Raw genomic sequence first — 20,795 nt, forward strand, 5'->3', positions numbered from 1 at the left:
CCTCAGTTTGTCAGTTATATTGAAGTAATACAACTGTAAAAAGAAAATAACAAGGGATCTGTTATAATATAAAGATAACATTGCATGAAAAAAATTCCAACTGCAATGACTTCTTAACTGACTTAACACTGTTATTTCTTTCGAGAAATCATCCATCTGAAGGATTAGAATCAAATCTTAGACTCTTCTCAGCCACAAAATCAGCCAAACAAATGAAATACCCGCCTCTGGGGTGGAGGACTAAGAACCTGGGCTCTGAGCCATACACTTCACCCAAGGTATGTGGCCCTGTCACATGTGCCAGGCCTGAGTGAGGTATTCTCTTACACATTTCACAGCTATGTAGTTACTCTGTAGGGCTGTATCCTATCGATCAGGAATGAAAATAATCCCTTCCTCTCTCCTAACCCCTCCCACTGGCTTTTCTTTCCAGCCAGACCTGATCTGCCAATTGTCTGTCACCAATGCCTCCTCAGAGCTCACCCTTCAGGGCTGACCCTGAACCTTCATGCTTCCTTCCTCTCCATCAACTCCCATCCCTGGCACCTTTCTTCCAGGTCAGGCTGTCAACAAACTCAAGAGACCTCTTCAAATTCTCCAAAATTCATTATTTTATTTCAAAGTGGTGATCTGCAGCCACACCATTTTCCTTTCTTTCACTTTTGGTCAATTAAGAGTGGCCAAGTCACATTTTATCTCTAAAGAACTTTGCCCAGTCATCTCCTTTGACAAATGTCCTGAATGGGTCTCCCAGTCTCTCACAACAGATTAACCCCTTGGCTTTCCCCTTTAGATTCCTTCACTGACTTCCTCTGTACATTTAGTCTCAAAATGATGATCTCACAATATTACCATTTTGATATTTTTGTTGTTTTTTCTCTTTCACAGTGCCATAGGCTAACCTGACCCCGATACTAACTTTTTAAAAGTTTTACAATATTTGCACAGAAAACTTCCCCTTCGCCAAACTTTTCTCTTTTCACCCATCTCAAATAATTTCTTTGAAAAGGGTGACACATCTTGAAGGAAATGGAGAAAATGACATTTATTTACTGGATAGCCCTGAGAAAAAAAAACACCTTAAAACTCTCAAATATTAAAAGCAAAACACATGAAGCCAGTTTCTTTTTACTTTTTTAAATGTCGCTACTACAAAATTTTAAATTTCACATGTGCCTCACATCTGTGGCTTGCACTATATTTGTCAGATGCTGCTAGCTTAGGTGCTTCATACATTTAGAAATGAATGAATGAGACAAGCTATACTTTCCTGATCTTTGAGGACAGCTCATAATAGTCTACCAGGAAGGAATCAAACAAACTTGGGGTTGGATAGAAACTTATTACCATTCAACTCAATCTTCTCATTTTGTAATTGAGAACACCGAGTCCCAGAGAAATTTGCATGCCTTATGCATTATCCACTGAATAAAGTCTCATTTAGAAAAGCAAGGTGTTGATGCAATACCAGCATTTCCTCTGTCACCATCAGTGGAAAATGCCTTGGTGAGGATACCAAAAGTATCCAGGGATAAACACCCCAGATTCTAGAGGATCATCTACTGTACTACCTTTAGAACTGTTTCAAAAAAAAAAAAAAAACCATTGAAATCATTATGATTTCAACGAACTCACTCTTTGCAACTGACCAGAGCTGTCCAAGACAGACACTGGGCTGAGCCGTAGTCTCAAGTAGGAGGGACCTAGCTGGGCTCGACAGGGAGGTCCAGGATGGACACCTTAGGACAGTGGGACATTGTGACATCATCAGTGATGGTCTCAGATGGTTTCCCATTGCCGGCCCTCCATTCTCAGCTGTTACTGCAAGTCCATTCCTCTATCATGAATGTGGAGCAGCTAAAATCAACAGATCCACATGTACCTTGAGGTGACATACTGGCTCTGGTGAATATTCCCATTTTCCTATTTAGGAGGTGACCCACTGGAATACTGCTTCTGTTGGCTCTTTTGTGTGAAGAGGACAGTGGTACCCAGTTTCCCAAGGATAGTCCTTGAGGTTTATTCCTTTTGTCCTGATTAAGGATTCCTCTTCCAATGGTTCAGAACGTGGAGGAAAGAGTCCAGGCAGTCAGTCATTATTTGGCTTAACTGGTAATACTTATCTATCAGGGAGGGGAGAGCCAAAAGGCTTCCACTTCTTCCCCTACTCTGTTGAGTTTGGCATGAATTTAGGACTATGGCTCTTATGTTACACTTCCTGTGGCTACGCTAGGGCCCATCACTGCCCCTGATGCCCAATCCTGTCTGCTTCACCCTTTAAAAAATTATAATTCTGGGTCGATGAAATCTAAATGCCATGTTTTACTCAAACTAAAATAGCTTGCACTGGTCAGTCTCATTTACTCTTATATATTTCGAAACAGGCAAGCTTGAATTCAATAAGCACATTTATGTAAATGCTGGGCAAAATTGAGTCCACCCAAGTTAAGTGTGGGAGGGTGGTAGCTGTGCATCCCAGACTAGCGCCTTTGAACTGTAACTATGTATACATAGTTACCCTGGAGGCTTAATTTTAGCTAGACGAACTACCAGAAATGCTAGCAATCTGTCTTTTCAGATTACTTTTGCTCTTTCTCTTTGCTAAAAGACAGATTTTAAAAGTATGGAATCCTTGGTTTTACATGTTTCTTTAAACGGAATTGCAACAATTTTATCAGTGAATATATTTATCTTAACATGAATTTTTAAGCATCTGAGGCAACAGTATTTTCAAATAGTTACATGTTTTACTTTGAAAAATTACACTATCTATAAATACTTTATACTAATCTGTCTATGTATCTATAGGTGTAAGGGAATTTATATTTGTGTATGTGCTTTCTATATGTACATATATACACACATATGTGTGGGTGTATATATATATGTACATATATACACACACATACATGTATCTACATCTATATCTATTTATCTACAGAGAGAGAGAGAGAGAGGGAGATGAGGACAGTGGATTTTAGCTACATGTTTCCATCTGATTTCTTATTACTGTATTGAGATTGCCATTGTAGAAAGTAACCTTTACAAATCCTATACTTAAAAACCTCAAAGCCTTAATCTAAACATTTGAAACCGCATGACAAAAAAAATAATATGAACATGGCAATGAATATTCTCTAGTTAACCATATCTTGTAATTCATGCTTTATCTTCAGGACTTTTCCATTTTAAAAATAATCAGGATAATTTTAACAAATATGTTTCTCTCACTCCATAACGATGATTGAGTAATGATTCTCCATTTCACATTCAGTACTGTAGCTTGGAAGTTCAGTAATGGGTACAGCTGCTACTACATTTAACATCTGACCATATGGTATAACATATATCTGCCAAGGAGGACAGACATTCCATTACAATAACAAACAATATAGGCACAGTCTTAAGGCAGATCGACAGACATCAGTTAGAGATCTTTCTTTCTTTCAATTTATCCAATAATTACCACGTAGCACATATATATATATATATATGTCATATATGCCAGGCACTCGCTTTGACACTGAAAATGCAAAGATGTGCACAACTGGGTCTCTGGCCTGGAGGAGTGCCCAGTCTGGCAGGGCAGGTAGTCTTGTAGGCAAAGGGTTATCGTATGATGTCATAAGGGTAAAGGAAGTGTATACAAGGTGTCACAGAAGTGCAGAAGGAGAAACATACCTAACTGCTAGAATCCAGGGATGAGGTCAGGAGACAATCACAGAGAAGATGGTCTTTGAGTTGAGTATGAGGTCTTGAGAGGAAATGCAGTGTGGTGGTTAAGGGAAGAGACTCTGTAACCAGACTTTGCATTTAAATTCCAGCTCTACTATCTACCAGCCAAGGAACCTTAGGCATGTTACTTAACCTCTCTGTGCTTCAGTTTTCTCCTCTAGGCATAGCTCATAGCGTTGAAGTCAGGATTACGTGAGTTTGTAGGCGTCATGGATTTAGAACACTGCATGGTACATGGAAAGCCCTTAGTCAGTGTTAGCTAGTATGCCAGGGAGAGCAGAAGGAGAGAAAGCAAGGAGAAAAGGGGTACAGCAGGCTTGGCTTGTTAAAACTGAAATAAGAGGTGCATTCGTGTGGAAGGTAGTGGGACGTGGCAAGGTGAGCGGACAGATTATGGGGAGAGAGCCTTATACGCCACGCCAAAGAGGCTCTTATTGATGGAGCCACTGGAGAATTTTAAGGAACAGATTCAGATTTGTATTATAGAAAGACAGCTCTGGAGCAGTGGGGAAAGAACAAAGGCCAGAAGCTTAGTTCAGAGGCTACTGGTGAGATGAGAAGAGAGGTGATAAAGTCTCGGCTGAGAATGGAGGGTAGAGTGCAAATTCAAAGTTATTTAGGAGGTAAAACTGATGCAACCTAGTGACCAATTAGATTAAGGGGGATGAGGTAAAAGTTTAGGATGACTCTGAGATTTCTAGTTTGGATGATCTGGTTAAAAAAACAGGAGGAAAAGTGGGTTTGGGGATAAGGTTTTGGATTTGTCAAGACTGATGGGACTGTGGAATGACCAAAATTAGTGTTTAGGTCTGCCACTCAGGAGCTAGAAGTCAAGATTTGAACTCCTCAAGAGTAGTAGCTGACATTGCCGGAATGTGAGTGAGAGCATAACACAGGCTGTATACAGGAAGAGATTCAGGGATGGTTCTGGAAAACTCAACATTTAAGAGCCAAAGAGAGGTGAGCCAGCAAAGCAGAGGAAGGAGGAAATGTAGAAGAAAGTGGAATCATGGAAAATAATGGAGAGGAAATTTAAGGAGGAAGTGTTCAAATGCAGAAGAGAGGTCATTAGAATGAGAACTAAAAACTGTCTGTGGGAGTTGGCACTTAGGAAAAAGAGCTTAAGAAAATTCATGAGCTATTACTTCAGTGAAGTAGAACAGTGTGGGGAAACGGATACAGTGAATCCTCTTCCTTAAGACCCCAGATATTAGTTAATATTTCAGGTCAAATGCTAGGTGAATTCCTGGAGAATATCCATGGATGTGGTCCAGCTCCAGGCTTGCTGCAATGAGGCAGATCTGGCCTATCTTCACAGAGCTGTTTTCCCAAAGCCTAGCAAGGAGCTTGGCACAGTTGTACGTGCACACTAAAGATTGGTGGGAAGAATGGATGAGTGGTCTGTGGTGGCCAGGGACCTGTCTTGGTAGAGTCCCAGGAGTTCCTGATACGAGGCTGGCTCCAGGAAGTGTTAGGGGGCCCTCAGAAATTGCCAAAGAAGTTCTGTTTGCTTTGATAAGAACTAAAAAGTCATGCTGTTATAGGGTTAATCTGGTAGCTTATGCCTGTGTTGGGGGAAAAAGGGTGTTGGTGACCATGGTGATGGCAGGTGAGAGTGATGACACCTCGACTCTCTCGTTGGTTCTGTTCTGAAACACCTACTAACTTTTGCCTCAGTCTTAGATGTGATTTTCTGACGTTTGCTTTATTACCTGTTTTCTTATTACCTCCACTCCTTCCTGTGTGAAAGTGTCTCATCTCTCCAAGTGGAGAGTCAATTTCTTAAGAGCAGGGACCACTCTAAAGAATCTTTTGTACTTTCCGCAGCACATACTTGTCCACTTGACTCCCAGCTCAAAACCCTGGTACCTTCAGCCTCACCAGACTTAGCACCAAGAATAGGTCAAGCCTGGACTGTCCACCCGGCCTGATGTCAACCCTCAGTGAAAAAAATGTTTTGTTACTTCCCAAAACTTATCCTAGGAAAGCTGAACAGAGCGGACACTTAGAGCAAGCAGTAGGTGCTTATACTGCAGCTTCCGCCACCAGCAGCATGCTGGGGGCCTTGAATCCCGTCCTGCTCGCCTGGAACCCTAGGGCTATCCCACTGGTCTCCCTGTGGACACTTCGGCCTGGGAAGAACCTGTGCCATACTCAGGGGCATTACGGCTCCCACATAGCTAGACTAAGGTTTCTTCTGGCAAGTCCACGTGGGGGACCTGATGCAGACCAGCTACTGGAACTAGGAGGAAAAAAAGAGGAAAACACAGGGTGGAGGTGTTTTCACTATTTTCTTCCTTTTTTGGCAGGGGTATTAATGGGGAGGGGTGGTTTGGGATGGACCCGGCGCCTCCGTCCTCTCCCTCCAGTCGCCCCCAGCTGCTCAAGCGGTTGGCCACCGCTCGTCCCCTCCTCGAGCCCGTGTAGACACGGCTGGGGCCGTCCGACGGCGGAAGGAGCGCGGAGGAAGCGGAGGTGGGTGTCCCCGGTCCCCACCCCGCCGGAGACCGCCCGGCGCGGCGGGAGGATGTCGGCGCGCGGAGGGCGTGCGTCGCCCCCCGCCCCCAGCCCAGAGGGGACCCCCGCGCCCGGGGGAAGCCCCGCGCGGGGAGCCCGCCGCCCGCCCCAGTCCCTCCGCCTCCCGGAGGCCCGGGGCTGCCTCCTCCGGCCGCGCCGGGGCCGCCCCGCACTGCGCATGAGCGGGAGCCCGGCGAGCCCGTGAGAGGAGCCGCCGCCGCCGCCGCCGTCCATTCGCTGCGGAGCCGGAGGAGGAGGGGAGAGGCCTGGAGGACACCAACATGGTGAGGCACTGCGGCCGCCCGGCCGCCCGCCCCGCCGGCTGGGGGCCGGCCCAGCCGCGCACCCCCGGCCGGCCGCCCTCCGCCCCGCCGCGACCCCGCCGCCCCGAGCCTCGGCCCGCGGCCTCCGTCCCGCTCCCCGGCGGGGCTCTCCTCCCCGCCTCTCCCTTCCTCCTTCGCCCCTTCCCGCCCGGGCGCCGCCGCTACGCGAGAGCCGAGGAGGCGGAGCGGAGCCGGGCCTAGTCGGGAGCCCCGGGGAGTTTGGGGCACGGGCAGCGGCCCCCTTGCCCCTGGCCGGGGCCGGCGCGGCCCGGGGCGGCGTTGGGGCGGGGGGAGGGGATGGGGCAACGGCCCTGCCCCTGCCCGGCCCCCTCGCCGGCTCCATTGTGTCTGGCCGGGGACCGGGGTCCGGGGTTCCGGGTGAGGAGCCACCCCCGCCCCGGAGCCGGGGCTTCCCCCTCCGCCCGGCCGGGGCGAAGGAAAGACTTTCCCGGGGCTCCTCGCCCTCCTCCGCACTCGGCTGCAACACCCTTCAAGTCTGCGGGCAGTTGGGCTTGGGGCGGGGTATCAGCCCTTCGCCGTGCTCCACCACCTCTTCCTGCGTCCCATGCTTTTGGAAAATGAGAGTTTCCCTGGCCAGTTGGTGGAGGTTATATTTACCTCCCCACTGAGAACATGGGAGACCGCGGAGCTGGGGGACGAGGGGGGGAGGGGAGTACGGAAGTGCAACCTGTTCTCATTTCATAAAATTAGGAGAAGCAGACTTGCTACCTTTTGAGCACATATTTTGTTTGCTCGGGGTGGGAGGAGTAATTGCTTTATTATGCCAGTTAAAGACCATTTGTGATTTTTAAAAAACAGTTTGTCAAGTTATTCTCCTCTCCTTTTTTGTTTGGATTAAAAAAAAATAGTCCTGCAAGCTTGAAGACGTGGTAGTCAAGTTGTCTGTTTACATTTTGGTAATTATGTACCTGACTGTTGGACTCTTGTTTTTCAGAAGCGATGTTCGGCGTTATAGTCTGAGCATGAGTTGAATTCCATGCAGGTTACTGTATGAATAGACAGTAAAAATGATATTGTTGTCTTTTTGCTCATGGGGAACATAAAGGCCTCTTTGAGGAGTGTGTATCTGTATGTCTGTGTCAAAGGAATGCCTCAGTGTCTTTGTTTTTAGTTGGTCTTATTTTTGCTGAATGACGCTTATCTAGCCCCAGCCTCCAACTTGGCAGAATTTTGGTGTCATGTACGGATATGTGGTTTAGTCTGCCATATATTCAAGCTTTATGTTCTTTGGTAAGTTGCATAAAAATTTACCATTTGTATTTGTAGGAAAACTTTGCCATAAAGTACAGGTTAATGTTCAAGGATCCGCCAGGGCTCTTGAACAGTTTCTTATTTCTTAAGTATTTTGATGCTGACAGACATTACTCCTAAAGTTTCTAGACTCTTGGCGTGTAGATGAGTAGTAAGCCTGAGGTAATGAAATGTAATTCCCTGGTAAACACTCAGTGAGAGCATTGAAATGTGTTCTGTTCATAACAGTCTTCAAATCGGCATCATCCTCTATAATCCAGGGTCTGGGTAATGTGCATCACCTGTGCAGGAATTCAGGCTTCCTGTGGTTCATACGAGAGTTCAGCCTGGGTTGGAGCTTGTGAACTCTTCTATCTTTTTGTTTATATTAAATTAGCTGGTTTTGGAACTTAGCCATAACTCATCTAATCATACCAGTAATGACAAGATGCCACTAATTTAAAACACTTTCTGTGGCTGAACTCAGATCATGTCACCAGAATTGTCTTGGTATGCTCTTGTTAGTTTAGAAACTAAATCATGGGCCCTAATAGAACTTCATAAGAATTTTCCAGAATTTTTAAGAACTTTTTCGTTATAAATTTCTCTTACTTGTAATTTTTTCTTGATGTAATTTTTGGGCTAATGTTAGTTTTTGGTGTGTGGACTGTAGCTTATTTCTAGAGCATATGTTATTGTCAGTTCTGGGGCAGACTTAAAAGATGGGATATCTGAAATATTTTGTGTAAGAAAAAAAATTCTTCAGTTAACCTACCTGCCACACGCATAGAAAGACCAAGAATAACTCCCAAACTGGACAATATGCTGTTACTCCTGAAAACTTTTTTAAAAGTCTTCAAAATTTCTGGGTTGTTTTCTTTTCTTTTTTTTTGGAGGAAGATTAGCCCTAAGCTAACTACTGCCAGTCCTCCTCTTTTTGCTGAGGAAGCCTGGCCCTGAGCTAACGTCTGTGCCCGTCTTCCTCTACTTTATATGTGGGACACCTACCACAGCGTGGCGTGCCAAGCGGTGCTATGTCTGCACCCAGGATCTGAACTGGCGAACCCCGGGCCACCGGAAGCGGAATGTGTGCACTTACTGCTGCGCCACCTGGCCGGCCCCTGAGTTGTTTTCTTCTTTGTAAGATGACGGGATTGGATTTGATGATTTCTAACGTTCCATTCAGCTAAAAATTCTGATTCTAATGATTTTTGTTAGATGTGTGAGAAGTGTGTAGACTGTGTAACCTACTAGATTTTTCTAGACTCACAGCATCAGAGGATTTTTAGACCTGAATTGGCTCTGGAAATCATCTAATTTACTCCTTTTCTACAGAAGAAATTGAGGATCAAGGAGGTTTTGAGGTTCAAGTTTGCACAATTGTTTGTTGCAGAACTGAAACTCCTTTCTCCTGGTTTACTGTTTTCCCCCAGTGTTTGTAGTACATATAATCTTCTAACTCACATGAAATCTAGAGACATGGTTGAAAATTGGATTTGAAATTAAATTATATTACTCATTTAAACAGGAAAACCCAAGTGTTATTAATGAATATGCTCAATAACAAAATGCAAATTAATGGACAATTAATGGTGCTAATTACTGTATTTTTAATGGTTTTTAAAAAAATGTATGGACTTTGAAATTTAAGATTATATTTTCAACAAATACCAGAGTTTCTAAGTCCAAATGAATGTAGGCCTGTTCCAGGTTGTCTCTTTAGAATTTGTTTCACATTCTTTTGCATATACATAAATAAATTAAAAGAGGGCCTTAATTCATTTTGATAATTATTTATTAAATACCTGTATGTGCCAGGCATTGTTCTAGGCACTGGGGATATGGAGATAGATATCTATCTGTCTGTCTGTCTATATATTTTTTTCACTGAAAAGATAAAAATCTCTATTCTGGTGAGGGTTACATTTTAGTAAAGAGAGCCAAATAATAAACATAGTGTTTATTTTTCTTCCTTACTCTGTTAGAAGGTGTTAAGTGCTATGGGAGAAAAGCAGTGTTAGGGAGGGGAATTAGAAGTGGTGGGGCCCAGTGGAAGTGGGGTTGCAAACTGGTGTCTGTACCAGTGAGAGGTGCATTTTGAGCAGGCTAGGAGATGTAGGAGTAAGCCACTCAGAAATGTGGAGAGAGAATTTGAGGATGTGCGACCAGTGTGGCTGGAGCAGTGTGTATGGGGAAGATGGGCATGTTGGGCGTTGGAGCAGATGACGTCTGAGCAGTAAGGAGTGGGGGTGGGCATGGGTGGGCGTTTTAAGGATATTGGGTTTTTACTCCAAGAGAAATGGGAAGCCACTGAAGGAGATTCTAAATGGTATGATAGACCTGGTTTCTGCTGTCCCGTAGGTGCTATTACAATATTATAGATGATTATTTTTTAAAGCAGTTTTTAAAGACAACAAAACTCTTATAGTTTTCTTTACCATGCAGCTTCTGTGTACAGGGTTTTGAATTCTGTTTAGGGTGACTGTCCAATATTCAATAAAAACTAGCTCACCCTCGAGTTAACCTAGCCATGCTAGTTAATAAAAACAACACAACAAAACCTCTTTCATGGATTACTTTAGAATGTAGTATGCTCTCGTAGTTCTGTAGTTTAACGGCTATATGTAGAAAACTGGGCCTTTGGGGAGAAAGAAGGACATTAGCATTTATTGAGAACATACTGTCTGGTAATCAGACAATTTATGTCTGTTATTTTGTTTAATCTCTACTCTGGTTTGTGAGATGGTATTGCTACCTTTTTTAACATATCTGGAAGTGGAGGTCTAGCAGTACTGAATGATTTGACCAAACAGCTAGTATGTGGGGAGCAGGGATTAGAAGCCTGGTTTCTGGTTACACACTTTATCTACCCCGCCTCTTTTTTTTTTTTTTTTTAAACCCAGCAAGCACCCTTTCAGTATAGGTATGGAATTTTTGATTAGTTTTATTCTGGTTTCTTCCTTATATTGAATAGTGACCTAGTTGTTTTCATATCACATCAAATGATCTAATGTAAACATTTAAGTAATTGAAAATTTAAAACTCTTTTGGTACATAACAGTAAAAAAGTTGAAAGTAAAATTAACTCGTGGTGGTAGTACGTTTTTTTTTTAAGTTTTAAAAGAGCTGAGGTCATTTGAATCAAGTGACTGTTTTGATTATGGCCTCATAGGCGGGGTCAAGCTTACTGAAAATCTGTGAGAAAGCCCCCTGTCCATTTCAGTCTGTGTGTGCTCTTCAAGTTGTGATCGTATTAGCCATGACATTTGATGAAGAGAAATAGTTCCAAATAGGATTCAGTTGCTTTGTGGACACAAACAAGCGCTTGAATAACCTGCTGACTATCTAGTTTACCTAGTCAGTCTAGGTGTATACCCCTAACTGTGAAAAAGCAAAAACAGAGGGGAGGAAATGCCACTAAAGAGTCTCATCGCTTTGTTGAACCCATTTTATATAATTAGTACCTAATCACTGAGAGTGATTAGGCTGTTCATTTGCATTGTAAAAATTTTAAGAGATTTTCTTTTAAACAGTTTTCTAAAGAATTCTATTGCATTACACTTTTGAATCCCTTAACACTGAACACAGTGATCAGTAACAGATAAGTTGAAGTACGTGGCCCAGTCCTTTGTTATATTAGGATATTTTCATTTCCGTAAACATTTAGAGTGCTTTATTATTTATAGGATTCTAATATTTCTGGATTTAGGATTTGAGTAGATATCAAATCTTAGAAGATTTCATTTTTCAGGGATTATTTATTGTCTTTATGAAACAAACATCACATAACTGTTGAATGATAGTCATTATTCTAAGTTCTTTAACTGTGGAACTTTAAAAATCTCATTTAATTCTTTTTTGTTTTGTTTTCTCCTCAGTAATCTTTTTATTTGAGATTTCTTTAGGAAAGATATTTATGGAGAGGAGAAGCAAATTAGCTGCCTTGACTGCTTGTTGGAAGTTCAAGCGATAAGTTTGGGAGAATCAATGGAAATTTCATGGCTAACACAAGTATTTAAGGAGGTTATTTCTATCCTATTATAGATAATCAGGAATTAGCAAAAATAACTGTTTTTAATAGTCAAAACAGTCTTCTCCAAATCAAAACATTTATTCCGTTACAGTGGTGGTCATCTTTTGAATAATCTAATAATTCTTAGGGAAGGGAGGAGAAAATCCTTTAAATTTCCACTAACAGAATACTTTTTTGAAACCTGTGAGGAAAATCCTTTGAAAACTTGCAAAACCAGCTTGAATCTTACAAATATACTTCTGAAATATTTTTTTCCAGTGAATTGCCATTATATAAAGTATCATTGGGTACGATAAATACATAGGCTAGTATCGTATAGTATCCACATTTGACTTGGTCCTGCAGCGCCTCTTAAAGAAGAGTTCATTTTAACTGTCATTCAAAGTGCAGGAAGTTTACAGATGAATGATAAGAGCCACAGGCCTAACCGTAAGTAATTATTCTAAACTGCAGGCTATAATTTCAAAGAATACTGAGGGTATTTTTGTTTTGCTTAATATTTGAATTATGCACATTTGCTTATATTTTTTGGCTATAACCTCTATATGTATTTGTATTTTCTCTGGGTTACAAGGCTTCTCACTGGAAAAGGAAACCCTGACTTTCGGTGATCCCTGATATTCCACCTTTGTACGTTTAAAGCTATAGATTGTGGCCGTCTTTTTAAAAATAGACTGTGACAGGACTGTAAACACATTTTTCTTCCCGTCGAATTACTTGTCTTAAAAAATAGCTTAGCCCCCTCCCTGCCAAAAAACCCTAAAGGGAAGTTCCATCCTAAATTAACCTTTTAGTTAGGTTGTGAGGGAATGCTTAATGGACAATTTTTAGAATGCAAATTGTTTACATTTGAAAGGGGAAAGGTCAATTGATTCCACTTATTTTTATGGAAAAGTTAAATAAGTTGAAATATTGCTCACAATCCCCTCCCCCTCCCGGTACACACATAATTAGTCAGCGGTTGCACTTTTGTCCTTTTGGTTTTCCCTTTCACTTCAGGACAGTGTGGAATAAATGGAAAGACGGCGTGCCTTGAAACCAGGCACCAGGGTTTTGTTCCTGTCTCTGCTACTTTTTGGATGGTCTGTCATTAGATAGATCCAGCTCCGAGGCTTGGTTTCCTCGTTGGTAAAATGTAATCAATGGTAACCATCTTGCAGGATTGTGACTAATTAAATGCTTAGCACACAGTAGGAGCTCAAGTAAATGCTAGCTGCTAGTTTTCTGGTTATGGTTCTTCTTCTTCTTTCTTTACCATTTACATAAAATTACTTTTTTCTCTGGAGTATTTTTCTTTCCTTTATGGACTTGTAAGGAGTCCTTAAATGCTGGTTACAATTCTTAAGAGTTTAACCTGAATTAATTCATGTAACCTTCACACCTGTTTTACAGATGAAGAAATTGAAACACACAGAGATTAAGTAATTTTCCCAAAGTCACACAGCAATTAAGAGGCACGGGTGGGATGAAAGTCCTGCCAGTCTAGCTTGAGAGTCTGCACTCTTCACTAATCATATAGTGCCTCTCTGTTCAGGTAGAAGGGAAGAGAATTTCGAGCTGCTCCTACCTAGATTCTTAGCCTGGCTTTCCTGCAGAACTTTGCCCCTAGGTGAAAGTCTTCCCTAGGAGTAGGCAGTCTCAGTAGTTGAATTGATTTCTCCTGCACTTTTGACTTCGGACGTGTAATCTTTGGGAAAGCCTTTTGTAGGTGAGTGGTTTGGGATGTTGGTAACATTTAACCATATCTGCTGAATACTATGTATCATGTATGGAAAGTATGATTTTCTGGACTAAAAGTTGCTCTTCTAAATTTCATATGAAGCTAAACTGTTAGTCATATGGTAACGCATGAGAATCAACACCCAGAGCTTTTAGTGAGAATTATGGGTGATCATTACAGCGTTTTGATTTTTAAAATGTTGCCTTTTGTGAGCTAGATTCATCAAATCCTGAGGTAACTACAATTGGGTTAGAAAATTACTTCCTTTAAGACTATAAAGGCCTTGAGGTCTGTCTTTTTGGAGTTCAGACTGAACTTGAAACTTAAAGGCGAGAAGATGAAAATTCAGAATAATAGAAATACTAAAATGGATCTTAATTTTTTGCTTTTAAAAATATCATTTACCCATTAACATTATTTCTGTTTTGAAATTGTTAGGACTTAGTCAACTAGAAAATCATTTTCCGTGTTCGCTGTTTTTCTTACGGGAAATGCTTTCTTATTTTTGACTGTAGAGCCTTTTTGAGTCCCTATTCTTCTATCACAATAGACTTTGTAGATTCGGTGATAAAATATACTTGACTTTGATACTTGGCTACATTCAAAATATTTGTCTGATATTTTTTCCCAAATAAACTATTTTAAATGTGATTCTTAAATTTCTTGAGTGAAAAAAGTTGCAAACGTGCTAGATGTAAGTATTAATATGTATTGATAACCAGATTTTTTATTTTGGAAAAATGAGCAAGTAAATGCTTTTCCTGTCCAGATTATGATAGGATTTCTGTTTTGACAATCTCTGATACAATTGTAACTAGCTTTCTATTACAAGAGACAGCCCCTCTCTCCTTTTCTCCCTCTCTCCCTCCCCTTCTTTTTGCTAGAATTAAAAATAATCAGAATATATCCTATATTTTATACATTTTACATAATTACCAATATTAAATATCCTTAAAAATTTGATAATGTCTAGATAGTTTTCACATTTGAGTGCTGAAGATTGTATTGCCTAATCTTATTTAATGACCACTCTAGTTTGTTGCTTTTAAATAAGTCTTAAAGTAAATGGCATACACTACGTTCAAGTGCTGAATCATTGTAGTTGTCACATGTTTTTGCTGTTAGGAAGATCCCCACTGGGTTTGTAGTAGAAATAGAGAAAACCCATCTGTTTTTTCTTCCACCTCATTTTTCTATCCACCCTCTCATCCCCTATAAAATAATTCTTTCTGGCTAGATACCTTTTTTCCCTTCCTTAAGTTGATTGAAATTTAAACCTTTGATGCCATACTCTCAAAGTCAGAACACCTTGCCAGTTGCCCCCATATGGCCTGGAAAAAGCAGGTGGGAGTGTTACCACTCTCCTAAATAGGCTTTTGGAAAGGGCAAGTCCATGTAGTCCACTCCAGTTTTACTCTAGGACAGCTTTTGAGACTACAGAATTGAATGCATCTTCTCTGGTCAGAGAACGAGTGTTAAGATGTATCCTAGGCACGGAGAGCTGACAAAGAAATAGTAAGAGTGCATTATATACAAGAAGGAGAGGTTACCTATGAGACTTGGCAGGAATGGGATTTCTTATTACTACTTGGTCTAGCAGGAGCCCATAATCATGTCTCTACCAGCCTTTGTGGTGTTGGAAGTGGGTAGCTGCAGCCCTTTTTCTTAAAATATATTGATATTACTCCGTATGCTAGAAATTTAAACCAAGCTAGTTAAAATAGTTTATATTTACTTATACATAGACCTTATTTTATTTTATTTTTTATTTTTTTGAGGAAGATTAGCCCTGAGCTAAACTCTGCCAGTCCTCCTCTTTTTGCTGAGGAAGACTGGCCCTGAGCTAACATCCGTGCCTATCTTCTACTTTATATGTGGGACACCTACCACGGCATGGCGTGCTGAGCGGTGCCATGTCCACACCTGGGATCCGAACTGACGAACCCCAGGCCGCTGAAGTAGAACATGCACACTTAACCCCTGTGCCACTGGGCCGGCCCCGACCTTATTTTATTATGTATACTTTTTTTTCCCAATAAGATGTGACATGGAATTAAATAATTCACTAGTATATTTTGTTGTTAGTTTGTATGGGTAAGATGACTTTTTATCTTTGTTCCCCCGATTTCCTAATATCTTGCTCTCTGATGGGAAGTCATTAGTAGTGAACAGCTCTTTTTGGCTTGTAGAAGTGACTTAAGCTGTGTCTTCCTTCCTCTCTTCAACAAAAGTGATTCAAATTTCAGAGAACAGAGCACTAGATTTAATAGTGTATGGTAAAACCCCAAATAATCCTGATTGTTTTGCTGCCTCCAACTTTTAGGAGAATTGGGAGAAGTTATATCAATTTTAATTAAAAAGTAATTACCAGGATGTGGCCTATAGTCGTTGTAGTTGTAGGTTGATCTCCAACACTTTGTACCTTATATAGTGGTCACTAATGATCATAATGACCCTCAGATACTTCCCTGTTCTTCAAAGAAGGATTGAAACATATGTCAGATACTGTATCTCTCAAGGGAGAAAGGCGTACTAATTTTAAAAAATAGTTTTCAATAACAAAAGTTGAAATCAAAGTGTTTTCCTTTCAGTTAAACAGTATATTAAAATAAGACAAGTATCTTCCTTGGCATTTGATTTCATTGTGCGTTTGTTGTAATTGAATAATAAATCTTGAGGAGATATTTTTCAAAAGGGGAGAATCCTAGACATTTGAGAGATGTGTCGTATAATGGGATATGAGTTATCTGGTGTCCAGAGGTGGTAGAGTTATTAGTGAAGTACCAGGAGGTTAGTGAATTTATAGTTTCTCAATTTTAATGGAGAACAGAGGTTGAGATTTTAATATGTAATCCTAAGCAATAATATATTTACAGAGAGAGAAGAGTATGGCTGACAGATCAGACTCCAGGGCATAAACATTGTTCATATTGCAAGAGATGGCGTTGGTTTTCATATTTGATTTTGCATAGTCTTGTTTTTATTCCGTGATAAGTGGAAATATTTATATCTTTGGTAGTCTTTTTCCTGAAAATCTCAGAAGGCTTGTAAATATGTACAGCAAGCAGTGTGGTATATGGAAAGATTACTAAGACTAGGATTTGTGAGACCGTTCTGTTCTCGTCCCATTTTTACTAATAATAACCTGAGTGGTTTTTGAACAAATTCCTTAACCTTCTGGGTCTGTTTTCTCATCTGTTCAACCAGGGGGTTGAGGTTTGTGATCTGTCAGTTTGGGCCAGATCGAAGATGCTGTTCTCAGATGTGTTGCTTAAACCACAGAACACTATATCTATTACTGTGTGCCCTACTCACGTGCTTTTTCCCCTTCTTTTTCAGGAGTAGCTTAGGAAGAGCCCAAGTATTTTGCTGAGAGATGGTATTAGGACTTGGGAGGAGAAGAGTAATAATGGGGAGGCTGAAATTGCACAGGAGACCAGCTTGGGTGGGAGTGGGAGGAGATCATGGTCCATGATACTGGGAGAGAGTGGGGGGACTAATTGCTCTGCTTCATTTTGCTTAGGGTTCAGTTTAGATGAGAAGTCAATCTGTCAGCATAAGGCAAGTGAGAATAGGTTATTATAGTAGAGGGGCTGTTGGGAGAGGGCCTCTGCTAGGCTCAGGCTAAGGGAAAGAGGTGATTCTTTTAGGGGAAAAAGGGAGAATCCTATTAAAAATTACCTCAGTTGGAAGGGTGGAGGGTACTCGTTCATATTTCACTGCTTCTAATTTGAGTGAGAATATGAAGAAATTCTATTGATAATTATCTTGGTTCCTGAATACCACCAGGAGGAATGTAGGGTACTCATATTCTATTGCTTTCTCACATTTGGTAAAAATACCAAGAAAACAAAGGGGTGGGGTTGGGGAGAATTGTACCCTATATCCTTTATAGTGGGTTTAGGACTGCAACCAACGCCTGTTAATCTCATTGATCCCCAGGGTTATTTGACTGTCCTGGCCGACTAGAGAATGTCACCTTCTTCCCCACCACTCCTTACGTGTCCCTTGAGAACTTTGTGCTTGGTCAAGGTTTTGAGAGTAGCTGTACTTCCTCTCTGGAGGAAATTCCTTTCCTATGCATGCTCTTAGGATCCACTTTTAGGAGAGAGTCAGGGTAGTTGAACTTCCTTCGCCTCTGTTGTAGTTTCTTTTCCAAAATGATACCAAATTTTGTGTTTTAGATTTTAAAAAATTTGTCTTTTTGATTAATAGTAGATCAAAAATAAATCTTGAGCTAAAATGTTTTAACATTTTATGAAGAAAAAGTATTGCTAAGAATGATTGATCAGCCATATAGAAATACTTAGTCTTCTGTGACTTTACATAGCGTTTCAGTTTATTTTCTGGTTTCAATAGAACAAGTTGAAATCATCGCAGAAGGATAAAGTTCGTCAGTTTATGATCTTCACACAATCTAGTGAAAAAACAGCAGTAAGTTGTCTGTCTCAAAATGACTGGAAGTTAGATGTTGCAACAGACAACTTTTTCCAAAATCCTGAACTTTATATACGAGAGAGTGTAAAAGGATCATTGGACAGGAAGAAGTTAGAACAACTATACAATAGATACAAAGGTGAGTGTTTGCTTGTGACTTTAAATATTTTGAATCAGATTTTCCAAAGTTATATGCTTCTTGTGAGAAATCAAATAATGCATAGAGCATAAATTTGATGGATGGGTCCAACAGAGCTCTGTAGATCTTAGAAATACTTTGAGATCTGGGAGAAATTATTTTCCTCTTCTCACTAAAATTTCTTCTTCACCTCTTTATTTCTTCCCCCTTTACACCCCCTTTTTCCCTTTTTCCTCCCCCTGATCCAATTTGAGAATGGGAGCTAGATTTTTTTCCCTCATTTTCATAAAACTCAACCGATTTTAAGAAAACCTACATAATAATTTTAAAACCTTTAAAGAAGTATAAAGTAATATACACTTTAAAAAACTTAAACAATACATAATAGATGAATAAAGAAAAGTTAATAGTTTCTGTATCTTTTCCTTGTTTATTCTCCTGAGGGAACTAATAATTAATAGCCTGGTATGGGTCCTTCCATGTCTTTTATGTTTGATCATAAATGAATATACAGAGTTTCTTCCAAAATTTTTCCAAAAATCGGATTATATTATACGCGTAACTCATGCCCCAAAGTCAGAGGATGTGCACACTTTTTATTCCTAGAGATGTTAGCAAATCACGTTTGACGGAGTGTTTGAGTGCCCCTTTCTTGTGTTTGTCATCACTTTAAATTTTTACTGTCTGGTAAGTAGATATGGATAGTTGGGTTTTTTCCTTTAATTTGAACAACAGATGTTTATATTGTTGAGACAAGGATTGAATTGCAGAGTTTATGGTTTTTCTGAAACTCAAGAAGTGATTGCTGTGGTAAAAAGAATTTTAAGAAAAAAAAGAATTTCTGTATATAATACTGTTAATTTAGAATGCCTACTTAAAAAAAATATGGGTATGTTCAGTAAAAATCCTTTATCCCTATATAGGAATGTCTGATTTTCTGAATGTGTAGGAGTATGGGATATATTTCACGTGAATAAATGAGACTTAAAAATCAAGTACCCACCTGAATATATATCCTCCTCATCTTAAGAATGCTATTTCAGGGTCAAAGTGGCTTTAAATATAAGGGGAAGATATCTATTAGCATAATACTGTTTCATGTCTTTGGTCTATTGTAATTTTTTTCTTTTAGTGGAACATAAAGGCTTACCTTTTTCAGTTTTAGGAATAACATAATAAATATGGCACTAATTTAATGTTGCATTATTGTTTTTAAAGATCCTCAAGATGAAAATAAAATTGGAATAGATGGTATACAGCAGTTCTGTGATGACCTGGCGCTCGATCCAGCCAGCATTAGTGTGTTGATCATTGCATGGAAGTTTAGAGCAGCGACACAGTGTGAGTTCTCCAAACAGGAGTTCATGGATGGCATGACAGAGTTAGGGTGAGTATATAATTACCATAGGAATTTAGGTACATTACTATGGGAATTACTGTGGAACTGAACTGAATTATGGTATGAATTTTTAAATGTAAATTTAAAACTTTGCTGGCCCACAAACATTGGTATAAATAGAAATGGGCTAATACAATATGCTAGTTCCTTCCCATGTTAAACAGTTTTCTGAGTTTGTCAAGTTATCTGTGTAGTTAGTACAGATTATGCCATTTGCATTATACTTTTATCATTTGTTTCTAAGGGAGGTTCACTAGTATTAAAATAGATCACTATGCTTTAATATTTAACATGGACAAGTGAAATGAGCAAGTTTTATTTCCTAAAGTGAGGCTGTGAACTCTGAATTTATAAACAAACTCCTAGAATTTAAAATCTTGGAAGTTACTAATCACTTTTTGTTCCACTTATATCTTGACAGCTGATTAGCTAAATGTCTTGGGATAAACAGACTGGAAAATCATGGGTAGAGGTTTTACCTATGGCCTCTAGTTGTCTGTATTGAATGAGGCTGCAAAACTATTCAGTCTATGGATAGGCAACAGGCTGCCCTCTCTGTTTTTAGTGGGTGACTGTTGAATAATAATAGCTAACATTTGCTGAACATTTATTTCATTTCAGAAACTGTGCTAAGTAAGTGCTTCACCTACCTCTTCACGACAGCTTTGTGAGAGAAATAGTGTATATTCCCATTTATAGATGAGGAAACTAAAGTACAGAGAAACTGGAGAGTTAGGTGGTATTAGAGCCAGAATTTGAACCCAGGCATTCTGATTCTTGAGCCTGAGGGACATTACAGTCAGTCAGCATCCAGACAAAACACAAAAACCATACCAGTAGTTTGAATAGGGTAAATTTTGAAAATTGTTTTACTGTGTGAAAGTGGTAAAAGAAAACTCTGAGGTGTAACAGGGGTGGCAGTCGCAGGAAGCTGCCACTACCCCTGATGCCGAGGGAAATGAACAGAAAGGAACCTAGAAACTTAAGAGACCCCGTAAGGCTGAGATTCAGACCTCAGAGGAGAGGGCGCGGCTGCTGCAGAAACAAGCTGCCTGTGCTGCCTGCCGCACCTGCCACCCTGGGCGACAAGAAACAGGCTACAGGCCACTTGCTGTGGAGCTATGCGAGTTGCCATCATTGGTAAACATTGCTGAGACCTCCCACCACAGGGAAACCCTTGCTCTCTGCAGAAAACAAACTGGGATAAGAAAAATTCCTTCTTCCTCTTCCAGCTTCTCATC

General features: G+C 40.4%; 1 protein-coding gene across 1 annotated transcript in view; it reads left to right on the forward strand.

The window, feature by feature from the left end:
• Positions 1-6,391: 6,391 nt before the first annotated feature.
• Positions 6,392-20,795, forward strand: part of DCUN1D1 (defective in cullin neddylation 1 domain containing 1) — a 34,708-nt gene continuing 20,304 nt past the window's right edge. The window contains exons 1-3 of the mRNA XM_046658865.1: positions 6,392-6,536; positions 17,939-18,155; positions 19,374-19,542. Of these exons, the coding sequence (XP_046514821.1) occupies positions 6,534-6,536; positions 17,939-18,155; positions 19,374-19,542 (389 nt within the window). The 5' untranslated portion in view covers positions 6,392-6,533. The remainder of the gene's footprint in view (positions 6,537-17,938; positions 18,156-19,373; positions 19,543-20,795) is intronic.

This window comes from Equus quagga, chromosome 4, assembly GCF_021613505.1.
Source record: "Equus quagga isolate Etosha38 chromosome 4, UCLA_HA_Equagga_1.0, whole genome shotgun sequence".
In the NCBI taxonomy this organism is placed as follows: Eukaryota; Metazoa; Chordata; class Mammalia; order Perissodactyla; family Equidae; genus Equus; species Equus quagga.